This window comes from Vitis vinifera, chromosome 6 (genome assembly GCF_030704535.1).
Source record: "Vitis vinifera cultivar Pinot Noir 40024 chromosome 6, ASM3070453v1".
Taxonomy (NCBI): domain Eukaryota; kingdom Viridiplantae; phylum Streptophyta; class Magnoliopsida; order Vitales; family Vitaceae; genus Vitis; species Vitis vinifera.
The window spans coordinates 22121112-22136407 of record NC_081810.1 but is presented as its reverse complement, the minus strand read 5'-3'; the positions used below and the strand labels follow the sequence as shown (position 1 = coordinate 22136407).

General features: G+C 30.1%; 1 protein-coding gene across 1 annotated transcript; it reads right to left on the bottom strand.

Moving 5' to 3' along the window:
• Positions 1 to 6752: 6752 nt before the first annotated feature.
• LOC100267096 (transcriptional activator DEMETER) lies at positions 6753 to 13889 on the bottom strand. The gene is made up of 20 exons (XM_019220413.2): positions 13802 to 13889; positions 12812 to 13458; positions 11443 to 12681; positions 11051 to 11377; positions 10744 to 10834; positions 10221 to 10671; positions 10065 to 10144; positions 9903 to 9987; positions 9680 to 9771; positions 9537 to 9605; positions 9394 to 9430; positions 9211 to 9296; positions 8664 to 9125; positions 8546 to 8582; positions 8381 to 8441; positions 8139 to 8278; positions 7968 to 8033; positions 7769 to 7883; positions 7650 to 7688; positions 6753 to 7006 (listed from the first exon to the last, which is right to left on the bottom strand). Exons 2-20 carry the CDS (start codon positions 13431 to 13433, stop codon positions 6888 to 6890), a joined length of 4218 nt encoding a protein of 1405 aa, XP_019075958.1. The 5' UTR covers positions 13434 to 13458; positions 13802 to 13889; the 3' UTR covers positions 6753 to 6887.
• Positions 13890 to 15296: the final 1407 nt, after the last annotated feature.

The window sequence follows — 15296 nt, the reverse complement described above, 5'->3', positions numbered from 1 at the left end:
TCTTCAGTATGCATGATAAATAGTCCCTTGTTTCAAGTGCTAGAAACTTCTCCCTTTATGTGAACGTTATATTCGTTCACTTATGGAAGACAACATTCTCGTTGATCTATGAGATCCGTGGACGGTGAAATTTTGCATATTTTATTTGAGAGTTGAATTTGATATAGTATATTATTTTTCAAACATAGGTTTAAGGTATGACGATCAATTCGTATATTATTAACGTGACATTATTTTTCAAAAGTATCATGACATTGATATTGGCATGATATTTTCTGCCAGCGTTTTGAAAATTCCATCTAAGGGCCAAATGATTTGCCATGTGAATTGAAGGTTAATTTTTCTGATTGAAAAGGGATTTAGCCATCTTAATTAATTGAGAACTGGTCCAATAATGTAAATTTTGATATAGTCTTTTTGGTTGAAACGGGTATCGATAATGTAAGCTACGAATTATCAGGCATGGCTAACGATGGAAGAAATGATTAAGCGGAAATTAATTTTTGCTCTGAAATGAAGTGGCATCTAGGAAAACTATTTGCTTGAAATTGAGGCTCAAAGAAAGTCCGAAAGTGAAGGCTGGTGGAATTCTAGCAACAGATCCAAACATGCTTTCTTTCATTTATATATATCTTATGAAAGAAAAATTCTGTAATTGGAACACCCCTTTGGAGTTCTTGATTTGGCACTAGATCGACCTGTTAGTTTCTCAAAAACCAAGTGGTTGCTAGTATTGATATATAGAAAAACCTCGATAAATTAATGTTTGATTCATTAGTGACCTTACTTAAATGATAAAATCTTCTAGTTCCAACTCATGTTAGTGTCCTAATTAATTAATCACTTTCCTATATATATATATAATATAATAATTTTTTTTTAGAAATCCTTCATGATTTAAGTAAATAGTGAAAGTGAATCGCAAAGATGGATTACACCTAGAGGAGAGGAGGTGGGGTGAATAGGTGTTGTTGAACAATTTGAAAGGTCTTCCAACACAACATATCTAACCTTAGAAATTTTTACAATTTTTTATTTTTTCTTCAAACACTTTTTAATAAAAAGTAAAGATCACATGCAGGCATGAATGTAACAACATTCTCCCAACAATTTTCAAATGGAAGTCACATGCAATTATTTTAACACTCCAAGAGCAATTTCTTATCAACACAATTTTCGATCTCTATTGAAAATCTATATCAAAATAAACCAAAAAACATATTCAAGATATCCAATGGATGACACCTATTTTAGCTTATTTTTCTTCCATTCAACATATATACCCAAGTAACTAATGACATCGAAAATTGAAAACAAAATCAAAGAGTAGAATGAGAGAAAGAGAGACGATAATACCAGAATTTACATGAAAAACCTCCGAAGAGATAAAAAACCATAGGTCTACCATCGATTGAAAATGTCTAGTATGAAGAACAAAAATTGAATATAAAGTTTTACCTAGCTAACTCAAGCATACCAATCCTTCCCAAATCACTTGACTAACACCTTTCCACTTTTAGCTTCACACCTTCTTCTTTCAAAGCACACTTGGAGTCCACACTAAGCTCGATTTCAGCCTCTTCTTGAATCCACATAAGAAGAAAATTGGTTTTCACCTAAACCCAATCAACTGAGTAAATGAGAGATGAATGAATGAAAAGAATCAACCCATTTTTTTTTCAAGAAAATCCGTTTTGAAATCAAGGTGAAAAGAAGGGGTTTTCTTAGCAATCAAACACCCCAAATTTGGAAAGAAAGGAGAGCACAAAGGGAATGACTACTAGTCTTTTTGGTGTTCTTTTTACATAACATGAAGCAAATTTTAGGTTTTTAATTGAAGGAAGCCCTTGATCCAATGGATGAAATATCATCAAGAAAGTGCAACGTAGATCAATCTGACCTAAAGTTGGATCAATCTTGGAACAAGACATTTTGAATACTTAGTAAAAAATGCTTCCCAAGCCTTCCTAACTCCTTAAAAAATATTTCAATAAAATTAACATTTAAATAATATGGTTGGTTCAATTTCATCCAACTCCAACCTCAACTATATACCTTGGCCCCTTTAGAAAATTCAATAACTTGATTTTCATTAGGCAAGTAATCCGAAAAAGGATTTGAAAAAACTGAGTTAGGAGAGACACTTAGGAATTTTATCTAGAATTGTCAATCTAATTAAACACTCACAAATATAAATAAGTAATTAATGAAGTGCATAAAAAAATGCCAGTTATCAATAAATTGATAAATAATGTATACACTATAACAACACTTATAGTATGTCATGTATATATGTATATTTTTCATGTATGTATTAAAAACATAATATTCTCTATTTATAAATCAATAACTTTTCTTTTGTTTCCAAGTGGATTAACTAATACTAACCCAAACCATAATGAATGATGTGAAAATGAGAAGCATAACATTTTTTATGATCACAAGTGAAACTTCAAACACCGACTTTTTAAGGTTTTGTCCAAAGAACTGATTTAGACTATTGTTAACCTTTCACACTGGTAAAGTTTTTAGTCATTGAATTCATGTAAGTCCATTTGGGATCTTATGGTTCTTATGGTTACACTTTGATGAACTTGAGAGTCAAATTTGGAGCATGTATGCTCCCAATGAAAAGGGAAATGAGAGATTCCTATGTTTCAACCTAAAAGTCCTTGTTCAAGAAGCTTTGAAAAGAAGATCAACAAGTCATATGTCAATTGAATCTAGAGTGCCCTTTTGTCTACGCATGGGAGAAATCTTTTCTAACCTTATCTTTTTCAATGAGTGCATGTAATGGTCGTTCACTTTCATGTAGATATTATTTGTTGTAAGTGTAATAACTTACATCGATTAGATGAAAACCATTTCTAACACTATATATATTTAGCGAACTCCTCTAAACAGTAAATGTGATTTAAAGCCATTAGAATTCATCAGACCAAGAGTAAACGATATCTACATGGAAAAGAGTGGGTCATTGTAAATGATATTAAAGTCGATCCCCAACCCTAATATGAGACCATGCCTATGTAGTCTCTAAAAGGGTGCTTGTCTGTCAAGTGACATTGTAATTTGTATCCCATTTCTAGGACATAATGAGAATAATGTATTTGCATGGAGAGAGATGAATGCAATATACCATATAAGATAAAAGAGTTTTTTGATACTATATATGTTGTAGACTTTTTTTTAACTATATAAGCACATTTTTTAACTCATAAGGGTCCATCGGGCCTAGAGATTTACTTCAATTGACTTGAATATAAATTTCATTTTTTATGCATATTCAACATGAAATAGAAAAATTTATTTTCTTGAAGAGCCCAAAAGATGTGGTAATTTATTTTGCATATGCTCCTAGCTATAGGACATAGTAAATACTCCTTATAGAACTTTGCTTCATTGAGAACCTTACCGATGGAGCATTCTACCTTTTTTTTGTATGGAAGGATGTTGGGTTTTCATCTAGATAGATTCATACGTAGGTCTTTGTTTTCTACTAACCAAGAACGAAAAAAATAAATGCAATAGTTAAATAATGATGAACACTCTCGGTCAACCATAAACTTTGCTTTTGTGGAAGCATGGCTAAGTGATCGTACTCACATTGGACCTAGCGCTCAAGTGGTTTGGCTAATAGTGGGCCAAGATATATTGAATGATCTACTTTAGATTGCAACTTGCATCCTATCTTTTTTTGTCATATGCACTTTTAGGGGAATATTCACGTTATGTAATAGTTCCATATAAGTATATATATAACATTGAAAAGCAAAATGTCTACATGTGAGATGAACCATACCCTCATTGACTTCTATTTTTCCATAAGAAGGTGCTCATACATGCTTTGCAATATGAAATCTTCTTTGCAAGGAAGGCTCATACAAGATTAGAGTAAAGGGCAACTCAAACTCAAGAGTAATTGTTGCTATGGAATCAATCAATTCTTATTTTTAAGGAAAATAGATAGATATAACATTTTTTTCTTCTTCTATTTTTCTTACTATTTTTCATCTTACATTTCTCCATGATATCTAAATGAATATTATTTTCCTAACTATATTTTTTTTCTTCACATTCTTCTAAAACTAAACACGGTATTAATATTTGGACTTAAAAAGATACTTTTGATGCTGATTAAATTTAAAATTTGAAAACTAACATTTATATACAAATTGTGAAAACTAATAAAAATTAATACAACATGTAAGGCTGACAATATTAACTCAGCATGTTCAAAGTGAATTTAATGGTGAACATGTTGATTACTTCAATTAGAGTTTGATTGCCCTTTTCAATGTTGGTTTATCACTCTTTGTGATATTTGATAGTTGCTTACCATGTAAAGATGACTATTTCATACCTAAACACCTAACAAAAAAAATGTATAAAAATAGTTTTAAAATTTGAGGATTAATATAAAATAAAAAGAAATGTGACAATTAAATTATGTAGAAACATTTTTTTTATTCTATTTTATTTTTAATACAAATATATTTGGAACATTTAACTTATAAAAATGAGTACAATGTAATTATCAAATTATTTTGATCATCTTCATAAGAATATTTAGATTCTTCACATTAAACAGGTGTAAAAGAATGTTTGTGTCTGTTTGGGAATTTTTTTTTAAAATGGTTTTTTGTTTTCTGGAACAAAAAACATAGAAAACACATTTGATAACCAAAAGTTATTTTCTATTTTTTATTCTTAAGAACATAAAATATAATGTTTTTAGATAACATATTTTAATTGTTTTTTTGTTGTTTTCACTTATTTTTGTAAGATTGTTTTAATAAATAATTATACATATTTAAAAATGAAATATTAGATGTAAAAATTATTTTTAAAATATATTTAAAAATATTAAAAACATTTTATATTTCCAAACAAACTTTTATTCTACAAAATTTAGAGAATAAATTTCAAAAACCGTTCTAAAATTTATTAAAATATGTTCAAAACATTCAATTTTTAGAATAATCTTTCAAAAATTTATTTTCTCCTAAAAAATTGACGACCTTTTTTCAATTTATTATTTTTATCAATTTTTTTATAATACTTAATTTTCAAAATAAAAAATTTTAATTAAAAAATTAAATTTATAGTTAAAAAAGAACTAAAAAAGTATTTATAAAATATATTAGAAATAATACTAATATATGAATTATTTTATATATATATATATATTCACACATATATAGATAAATTATTTTTACATATTGAATAATATATTATAAATTTTAAATATTTTAATCATAAGTATTGTTCGTAAATAAATAAAAGTCGATTTACTAATTTAAAATTATTGAACAATTTCTAATTATCATAAGAGAAATTTCAATTTTTTTAGCAAATATATTAATGCAATATAATTTTTATTTTAAATAAATATAAAATATTAAAAATAATATATTTTATTTTATTTTTTATTCATTTTACAAATTAAATATAAAGATGATATAGCATATCCTAAGATATCTGATATAATATACAAGGATATCATATCCCATTAAAAATGACATCATATTTAATAGGATATGATATCTTAACATATACATATCTTATCTTACGTATCCCACCATCCAAATGTAGTCTTAGGTTAACATATACATATCTTATCTTCATCTTATTTTTAAGGAAAATAGAAAAACATAATATTTATCTTCTATTTTTCTTAATATTTTTCATCTTACATTTTTCCATTTCCATGATATTTAAATGAAAAAATATTATTTTCCTAAGAACTTTTTCCTTTTTTTTCTAACATTCTTTAAATCTAAACTATTGACTAACACAAGAAGTAGAATCTAAACTTAAAATGTCATGTTTTATATATTTTCAAATGTTGATTAAAAATGAAAATTTTAATTTTAATTATTCTCTAAATTTATTGAATTATTTTTTAAAATACTCCTAAACAAACAAGTAAAAACAATTAAATATATTCAAAACATTAGGAATAAGTTTTTTGGCAAACTTATTTTAGAAGAAATCAATCATAGAATAAATTCTTAATTTTTTTAAGCACGTAATTTAATTTATGTATTTTAGTATAATTTAATATTTAATGAATTTTTAATTTTAAGGTTATTTTATTAATTTCGTTTGAATATATATTCATTTCGAAAATATGCAAACTCCTCTCATACATATTGAAAAAATCTTATATTTCCAAGAAATCTATGTTCAATTATTTAAGCTTTTTACAATTTTGCTTGAAAATTTCCTTCTTTCCACAAACGTTAATCTACTTTCCTATTCAAAAATAATTATTGATATCGAAAATTATTGTTAATATTTTTTAAGAGAAAGAATTTGGTTCACCATACAAAATAATCCAGAAGGTTGGCGAACATTTTAGAAGCATGGAGAAATAAGTGAACCCTCTACGTCGAAAAAACCTTCTGCATGTCCAGAACATTTTAGAACTATAGAGAAATAAATGTCCTCTATAGTCCTCTCCTGAATCCTCTAACAGAACCTATAAATAAGTGTTAACACTATGCTATGCTGTTGTCCGGCCCTTTCTACTATGATCCATTAATATATGAAAGGAAAAAAAATTACCAAATAAGTAAGAAATTTCACTTTAGTATATATATTAAATATTGAATATCTTATTCCTTGTTTAGTTAATTCATTTTATTCCATGTTTTGCATTTATTAATTGAATTCTTTTAGTGTTGTTAATAATTTATTAATTAACACAAACTTATTAATTTATATTAATTAATTGCCAATTAGTTAAATTTACAATTAATTACAACATTTTTATTAATAAATAAATAAATTATAAATTAGTTAAATTTACAATTAATTACAACATATTCAGTATCAATGTATCTCCATGCTCTCTCCTATAGGTGGACTAGACAATATGAAGTTTACTCTTCATCATCCCCTGCTTTTGCCTTCCCCATATGACTTGGTGAAATATGAAGTCTTCTTACCAAAGGCTTGGGTGCTCTAGTTTTCCGATTGAACCCTCGCACACAAATAAATCCTGCACCAATTTATCTATGATTTTTATTTTTCAATTAAATGATGTGTTAAAAACTAAGTTTCATAAAAAGTGATTTATGTAAAATTTCCTATCATAAATAAAAAAGATTTATATATAATTTTTTTTATTTCCTTGAAAATATATTCTAATAAAACACAGGAATTTCAAAAAAATAAAATTTATTAGGAAAATAAAATTAGTTAAAATTATTTAAAAAAAATTGTTTACTAAGTTTTCATTTTTTATTTTTTCTTTTCTTAATATGTATCACATTACATTCAAATTTTATATTTTGATAGATTTTTATTTAAAATAATATAATAAAATTTCTAATATTCACATGACTAATAAATTAAAATGAATCAAATTTTAAAATAACAATATCTTAACTTATAATAATTTATAATTTAATAAATAATAAATAAAATATTTATGTAATATTTCTAATAAAATATCAAAATTCAAATATGAGATTATATTTTACTCCTATTAATATATATATATATATTGTGTTACGATGTTCTATAAAATATTTTATATCATTTTATTTATTTCAGAAAAGAATCTGATTTTTTTTTCAAAAAAATAATAATAATAATTTAAACAAACATATTTTAGGACTTAGGGAATCGTAGAATCAGACCTTGCCAAAAGCAATTTTGGATTTCCATAATCGATAAACCTGTAAATACGACCATCATAAGTTATAATAGTACTTTGTAAGCCAAAACTATTCCACTATCATTAGTCAAACTCTTTTACCTCTAAAAATTGATGTGGCGGAAGTTCCAAAGTATGCCATCCGCCTGGGTAGGTTCCATATCTCCGTCCTACGAACAATGATTGGGTTTCGACTTGATTCATCATCAGCAAAAACCTACACAAATGATACTCCATGTAAACAATCTGAGATGAAAAGCTAATGATTTAGAATAAGTGACTACCGCTTTGATTACTTCACCTCGTTAACTTGAAAGTATGTACCGTTGAGTGGAAAGCTTCCTCTCATTGCAGTTCGACACGGAATCTGTTCATACATAGTCATGCATATGTCTCACTTTATTGAATTCAAACTTAGAGAGGATAGGTTTCAATTTTTTTTTTTTTAATTTTTTTTTGTTTTTGTTCTCACCAGAAGTGTCCCACGGATTATTTGGGAATCTTGTTCTCGGGTAGCATTACAGAAAGAGCATGTCTCGTCCTTGCAAAGTTCTCCCGACCCCTCCAAATTACATCTTCTTTGAGGTTGTTCAAAAGAATCAGCTGTCTCACCTGGTTTCAAACATTCCCAAATTAAAACAAGCATCTTATTCTAGTAATTTATTTGATTCCAATGATTAGCTCATCAATTCCATATCAAGCTTTCTATGATACCTGGTGACCATATGGCAAAAAGGAATGGGCATGGATCACATGATTCCCGTCTCATTCCACGCTGCAAAATTAACAAAAATAAATAAATACATCAATTGCAATACTAGTTTTGATTCATACCCCAATTTGAATCCATATACAGTATGATTCATGAGACAGACTTACCTCAGTTAGAAGATGGTGCGAGTCTGGAAGTTCATAGCTACAAGGGCAAAAAAATTTGTTGGTATATAGTTAGTAGGGTTTTCTCCATTGTCACAACTAAATTATAATGTTTACTTACACATGATGCTCTGTCCTTAAACGACTTATATTCTTCAATTTGCGTGTAGGGATGGAAGTGGCTACACTAACTAAAGCCTGTGAACCATGATCCTCCTCTTGAGGAGTGGGATACATGTGTGGACAATTCTGTATACCAGCTCCAAACTCTTCATCGAGTCTGATAGTAGGAATCTCATCGAAATCTTCATCACAAAAGTCTTCGATATCCTTTTCTTCAGACTTGGGTCGAGGAGATGTGGGCATTTCAATAATTGGTTCACAATTATTGTAAGTCCCTCCTGGTTGATAGTTTGGACCATCCTCCAGAATTGATACCGATACCAGTGGAACATGATTATCCACCACCAAATTTGAACCCACGTAGTTAGGTATACCTTCTTCCTTTGGGGCAGCTGGTTGATTTTCTATTGGTGATGCTAGGTCAAGTTGTCCATCACCTCCATTTTTTATTAATGGCAATCTGTTTCATAATTGATTAAAAAGGTAAGTTGAAAGAATGGTACAGTTATAAAATCAAGAAATTAAATTAACAAATGCATACAAACCTTGAAGCTACCACGCTTGCATAGTGCTTACAGTCTCCTCTCAATGGACACGCATCGCAATATGGATTTTTTTTTGTGCAAAAAACCTGTAAATGTGGTTATCAAATTAGTTTGTGAAAAATAAGGAGCTTGAATGAAGAAAGTAATACATTTTAAGAAATTATTTTAATGACATTATCACACCTTTCCAAAGGTAATCATTTGGTAATGAAGCTCATACCTATATTCAGTGATTAAATAATTCAATAAATTAGTAAAAAGAAAATTTTATAGCTAAGTAGTTCATTTAAGGTTATAATACTTGCAAAACTAAGAGTTGGACTTACAATGTTTTTTGATCAAGAGTGCACAACCGGGGCCATAGATATTTTTGTATGGTATCCATGGGTGGGTACCTATTATAAAACAATATTGTAGAATGTCTCATTTGACTAAAAATGGATGATTGATATGCAGTCTCGGTACTTACTGATCTAGACTATGTAAATAAACATCTGAAGGCAGTGGTTGAAGGGGAACCCAACCGAGACGGACGGTTATCCGACCAACATTTGTGTCAACCTTGTCATAGCAATAAAAATAGAATGCTGAGTGCATGGTTATACTCCATTCACCATTCACCGTATAATTTAACTAATTCTTAAAATAAATAACATACAATTGAACTTCCTAAATTAAATCTTAAATCTTACCGGGAATGCATGATGGTGAAGTGTCAAAAGTCGTACACACTCTACGCTTTTTAATCCCAATCCTCGTATGCTCAACAAGTAATCCCTACAAATTAATAACAATTTGGATAATGAAACTTTCTAAACTTTATAAAATGAGAAATTCCTTTGTGGCGTACTTACTTTGCCTTCTCGGGTGGAACATCTCTTAGCCATTCCAAGTCAAGCTTACCATGGTCTCGTACCAGGCGATCAAGAAAATCCTGCAAAAACAACTCTAATTAGCTTCTATTAGAATAATAATTTCACTTAAATGTCTTAATTAGTATTTTAATGTACCTTGATTCTTGCAGCAAGTACATTATTCATTCCTCGTGTTGAAATTGCTTTGGCTACATGCGTAACATTTGCATCTCTAACTGCTTCCCAATCAAGTGAATCCCTTGCATCATGGATTCTACTTTTCCGCCCTCTATTGGAATAGAATCTCCTTAAACTATCCCAATCAAAAGAATGATCTTCTTTGTCATTAGTTTTTCCTCTCTTTCCCTCATTAGAATTATTCAAATTTTTATTTTCTGTCTCCCCCATCTCATTGCGTTGTTCCGAGTAACTAGTGAAACTTTCCATACAATGAGGATTAGATTCTGTGGCAGAAACAAATTGGATTTGATCCCTAGTTTGACAATCTTCCTCCTCGTCCTCCTCATCCTCGTCTACCAAGTAGCATGCACCATCATTCCCTGTTGAAGGAAGGGGAAATAGAGCAGCCAGAGCCATGAACGCAGAACTGCGAGAGATAACAAAAAAAGGTAAAAATTTTCCCAAATTGAGATAAATGGACCTATAACTTTTCCTTTACCTTGAAAGTTTGTCCGACACATTTTGAGTTAGGAAGACTCCTACAACTGAGTCGAGAACGGAGCCTTTCCATGGATGGAAACGCCTATCTCCTGGTGAATTTCATCGTAAGGCTATTAATAAACTTGCATATAAATAGCTTAAATAGCCTCGTCCCATTAAAAAACATTAATGATTTATAATGTGGTGGACATTGTGTTAAGAATGGTGTCATGCAGTTGGTAACAATGGTGTAGAATGGTGCCATGCAATTATGTTTGCTCACCTATTTTAGCAAGGTAACTATTTTAGGTGGAGAGACGAGATACCTTGGAGAAGATGCATGCAAGCAAGGAATGATTTCACTCGTCCCCGAAACACTTCTCTTTCTTCTTCCCACCTTTTCTCGTCTTTCTTATCCATTTCTTCTTCTACCCCTTCACTTCTATTTTTGAGGACTATTAGATTCCACATTTTCAGGGTCTCCGGGTCAAGATCAACTTTTGGTGCAGGCTTTTTGGCTTGGTAGCGAACAAGTTGATTACCTTTTGGTGCTGACTTCTGGTAAGGAACCAACTGATTGATTTTATCACTTATAGATAGAAGCTCTAATTTCTGGATCAGGGAATCTACACGGACTTCTTCTGCTTCCCAACCTGTTTACAAACAACATTAGAAATTAATGGATAAAATAAGTTTGAATAATGTTTGTGATAATTACCAATAATGTTGGCCTGCTGCCCTTCAATTTTAAGAGGCATATTCTTTGTCTGTCCCTTTCTTTTCTTCTTACTTGATTGTCGAGGGGGAGTGGTAGATGTTGGGGAATGTTTTGCCATGCAATTTTGATCACAAATTCCTTCCCCTATATCTGTAACTCTCTTAGGTACAGTCTTTTTAGGCCTTTTAGGCTTGACTGAAGGAATGCCTTTTTTCAGGCTATTCCATGGCAACTCATCACATATTGGTATTGCAATTAGGGAAGCCAAATTGCGTCTTGGAGTAAACATGTTGGATCTCTTCTTTCGCCTTATTACTGATAAGGGGGAAGCGGTTTGACAAGCTCTTGCTGTTGTTACAAACCACATCATTGCTTCTCTTCTCCTCCTCTGCGACCTCTTTTTCTTGTATATTTTGGGGAAAACGGGACCCATTTTTTTGCTATTAGAAAGACATTGATCTCTTCGGAATATCCTTCGATACACCCGCATGGAATTGCAATCACTGCAACCTTCACCTTCTTGATCAACTCTACTTTTCAAATCTCTCATCTCATTATCAACCATATTCATTTCCCCAGTGATCCCATTTTCCCTTTTGATCACTTCATTTTTATATGACTCATCATCATCATATTGAAATTCCAAATTCAAATCAAATCTCCATTTGCATGATCTGTTGGCATTTCGAAGCTGGTATTGATGCGTTATTTGGTTTACATTTTGATCTCTTTGGGCATATATCTCCTCTGTCAATAAGTTTTCTAACTCAAAATTCAAGCCTTTCTTGCATGATTTCGTAGGAGGTTCCTCTGGAGCTTCACTGCCAAGGGGCTTCTTCTTTTCCTTCCTTTTCCTTTTTAAAATCACTGGCTTTGGGGTTAAAGGTTTTGGAGTTTTCGGGGTAACCTTTCGAGCCTTGGACTTGGACTTTGGAATCTTCTTCTTTTTCCCATCATCATCAACAACTACCTTAGGCCGATGTTTTTTCTTTTTAGGCTTCTGTTGGCGCGGCTTCTTATTCAAGTCTATTTTCTTCTTGCTTCCTTTCTCATGTGTCAGAATTGATTCAACACTAGAAGCTATCCCAACAGTGGCCGTATTTTGCAGTGGAATGGACTCTGCTAACCCAATATTAGGACATGCTACCCCATCAATGGATCCGGCGTTTTGTTTAGACTCTGCAGTAGACACTAACCCTATAGTGGGACTTGAGGGTTCATTTTGATTCTGTCCATGATCTGTTAAAAAAAACTACAATTATTATGAATTATACATAAATTTTTCCAAAGAAAACCTACAATAACCATACAAATATGAGAACCATCTACTAGAACAGAGATGATATAGAATACCAATACTAATACTTACAATTAGATATAGGGCCCTCCATGTTTTTGGTGTAGCTCCACTGATTGGAACCAGGGTTCACAACACTAGACTCTTGCGAACCTGGAAACAAAGAAACATGAGGTGTATGAAGAGGCGTTGTGTCGTCGGACGGGGCAGCAGAATAAGCTAATCCCAAAAGCTCAGTAAAGGAAATATTAGCCAGTGATGCCTCCCAAGTTTCAATTCCTTTATTTGAACTTCCATAACCCAAGTCTTCCAAGTTTATATAATTATCCTCCCCCACTTGTCCCCCATTCTCACAATCAACCTTGCCTGAATCTCCAGTCTCCTTGTTATCCAAAGGACTTACATTTTGGGAATCAGGACTCGCTTCCTTCGCTCTCCCCAGCCAATTAAATCCAGCAAACCCTGGCGGTAAACTAGGATGGTTTTTCCATAGATCATCCATATCCATTGGCGGACTAGGCTTCACCGGGGTTCCGGGCATCCAAGGACCCTGCGGCTGCACCTCCTGTTCCTTTGAAAACCCCGGTGGAAGGCTAGGATGGGTTTTCCACAGGCTCTCGAAATCAACAAGCGGCAGCATCAGTGAATCCTCTTGATCACCTAACTCCTTTTGCTTTGAATTCCCAAAATCCATCTCTGTCTACTACTCAGTTCTCCCCCTATGCACACAAGAAAAAAAAAAGAAACTCTTCTGAATCACACCCAAATTATTAATTGCAAAAAAAAAATAAAAATAATAACGTTAGAAATCTAGATTGAATTAAAACAAGTACATGAACACAATCACAGTTATACAAAATCTGCAAAAAATACCTTCTATAAAATAAAAATAAAAATAAATTAAAAAATCCAAAATAAAAGCTCTTGCAATCATGAAAAAGAAGAACAAAAAGGAAATCCAACAGTTTTCTTCAATAACATGGCTGTTATATCGGCTTTCCGTTAACTGCATAATCAAACGGCAAAAAGGAAAATATATATGAAAAAAATATATATACTCACCAGTGATAGTAGAGATTCCAGAAGACGAAGAACAAAAATGTTGTATGCTAGAGCTCGAGTGATGCAAGAATGGAAGAGTTTGACGGTATCAACCAAAAAGAGTTTGATGCTGAGCAGAGTTTTAGGGTTGCATGTAAACGGCTTCCTAACCTGAGTTAAAATTTGAATATGTAAATGGCTTCCTAACCCTAGTTAGAAGTTACAACACACGTATAGAATTTTATTTTTTTTAAATTTATGGTAATAAAATAGATTGAATTGTTTCCTATTTTTAGTTTCTAATAAAATTAAAATAAAATAAAATTTTAAATTAATTGTTTTACCATCTTTTTAGGTTGTTTTTTTTTTTTTTTTCATTCCTAGTTTTTTTTTAACAAAGTTGAGATAATGACGAGTGGAGTTGTGTGTGGATGGAACGGAGAACCAAACCTCTACGGAAATAAATTTCCCTTATAAAATGCTAAAATATTTTATTTATTAATTATTTTTGAATTTTTTTTCCCTAAATGAATCACTTCGTCTCAAAATGGAATTATTCCAAATAATATTAAAAAAATATGTTTTTAATTAAATAATAAATTTCACAATCAATTAGCATAGGATTTTAAAATTTGTAAATTCAAAAATATATTGTATGAAATTCAAATGTCAAGGGACTGGTCGAAGGTCATTAAAATAATTTTATTTTTAAAATTTTAAATTTAATTAATAAATATTTAGTAAAAAGTGATAAAATAATCTTTAAATTGTATATCTAATCATTTTTATGTTTTTATTGAAAAATAACTCATTTTTTATATAAATATTATTTACTATGTTAAGTATTTATACATATGTTTTAAAAAAAAATATTATTTCTACAAGAAAATAATGGAGAATATTTTTATTAAAATGAGACAAAAAAAATGATAGATGATTAAATTTCAAAATTTGGGTTTTCACTAACTTTTAAATCAAATCAAAAAGATTATTTTGACTGAATTGTGTTTGAAAGTTTCTTTGTAGTTGAGTTGTCACCGGATGGATGATCTAATTATAATTATATATATTTTTTAATTTATGAACAATAATACTAAGAACTAGAAGAATTAGAAAACTTTCTTAACACCATTTATATTATAAAAAATAAATATTTTTAATAAAATTTCAAAAATTATTATATTTGATAAATATTTTATTAATATCTTATTACCAAAAATAATTTCAAAATGCTTATTTAATTTATATTCGTACTTTTGAATTTATTGTTATGAAAATATTTTAAATAAAAGTACTAATTAACCGAATAAAAATGCTTGAAAATCTCTCTTCAACGGCACCTAAATTATAATAAAAAAGATTATTTAAATAATACGTTAATGAAGAGTTTGGACACTTGAGATGTACTTTTACTAGCTTATACAATGAATATGAACATATGACATTTATCACCTCTTTTGCATTGTCACGATCCAACTTGACCTAATTAATTTTTTTCCTTAATTATTCATTGGAT

Bases quoted from the DNA above. Each gene is read 5' to 3' on its own strand.
- LOC100267096 (XM_019220413.2), bottom strand. From the start codon at position 13,433: ATGGATTTTGGGAATTCAAAGCAAAAGGAGTTAGGTGATCAAGAGGAT. The intron at 9,297-9,393 runs GTGTGATAATGT...CCACATTTACAG, and splicing joins AAATGATTACCTTTGGAAAG to GTTTTTTGCACAAAAAAAAA. The intron at 8,279-8,380 runs GTATCATAGAAA...GTTTGAAACCAG, and splicing joins TTTTGCCATATGGTCACCAG to GTGAGACAGCTGATTCTTTT.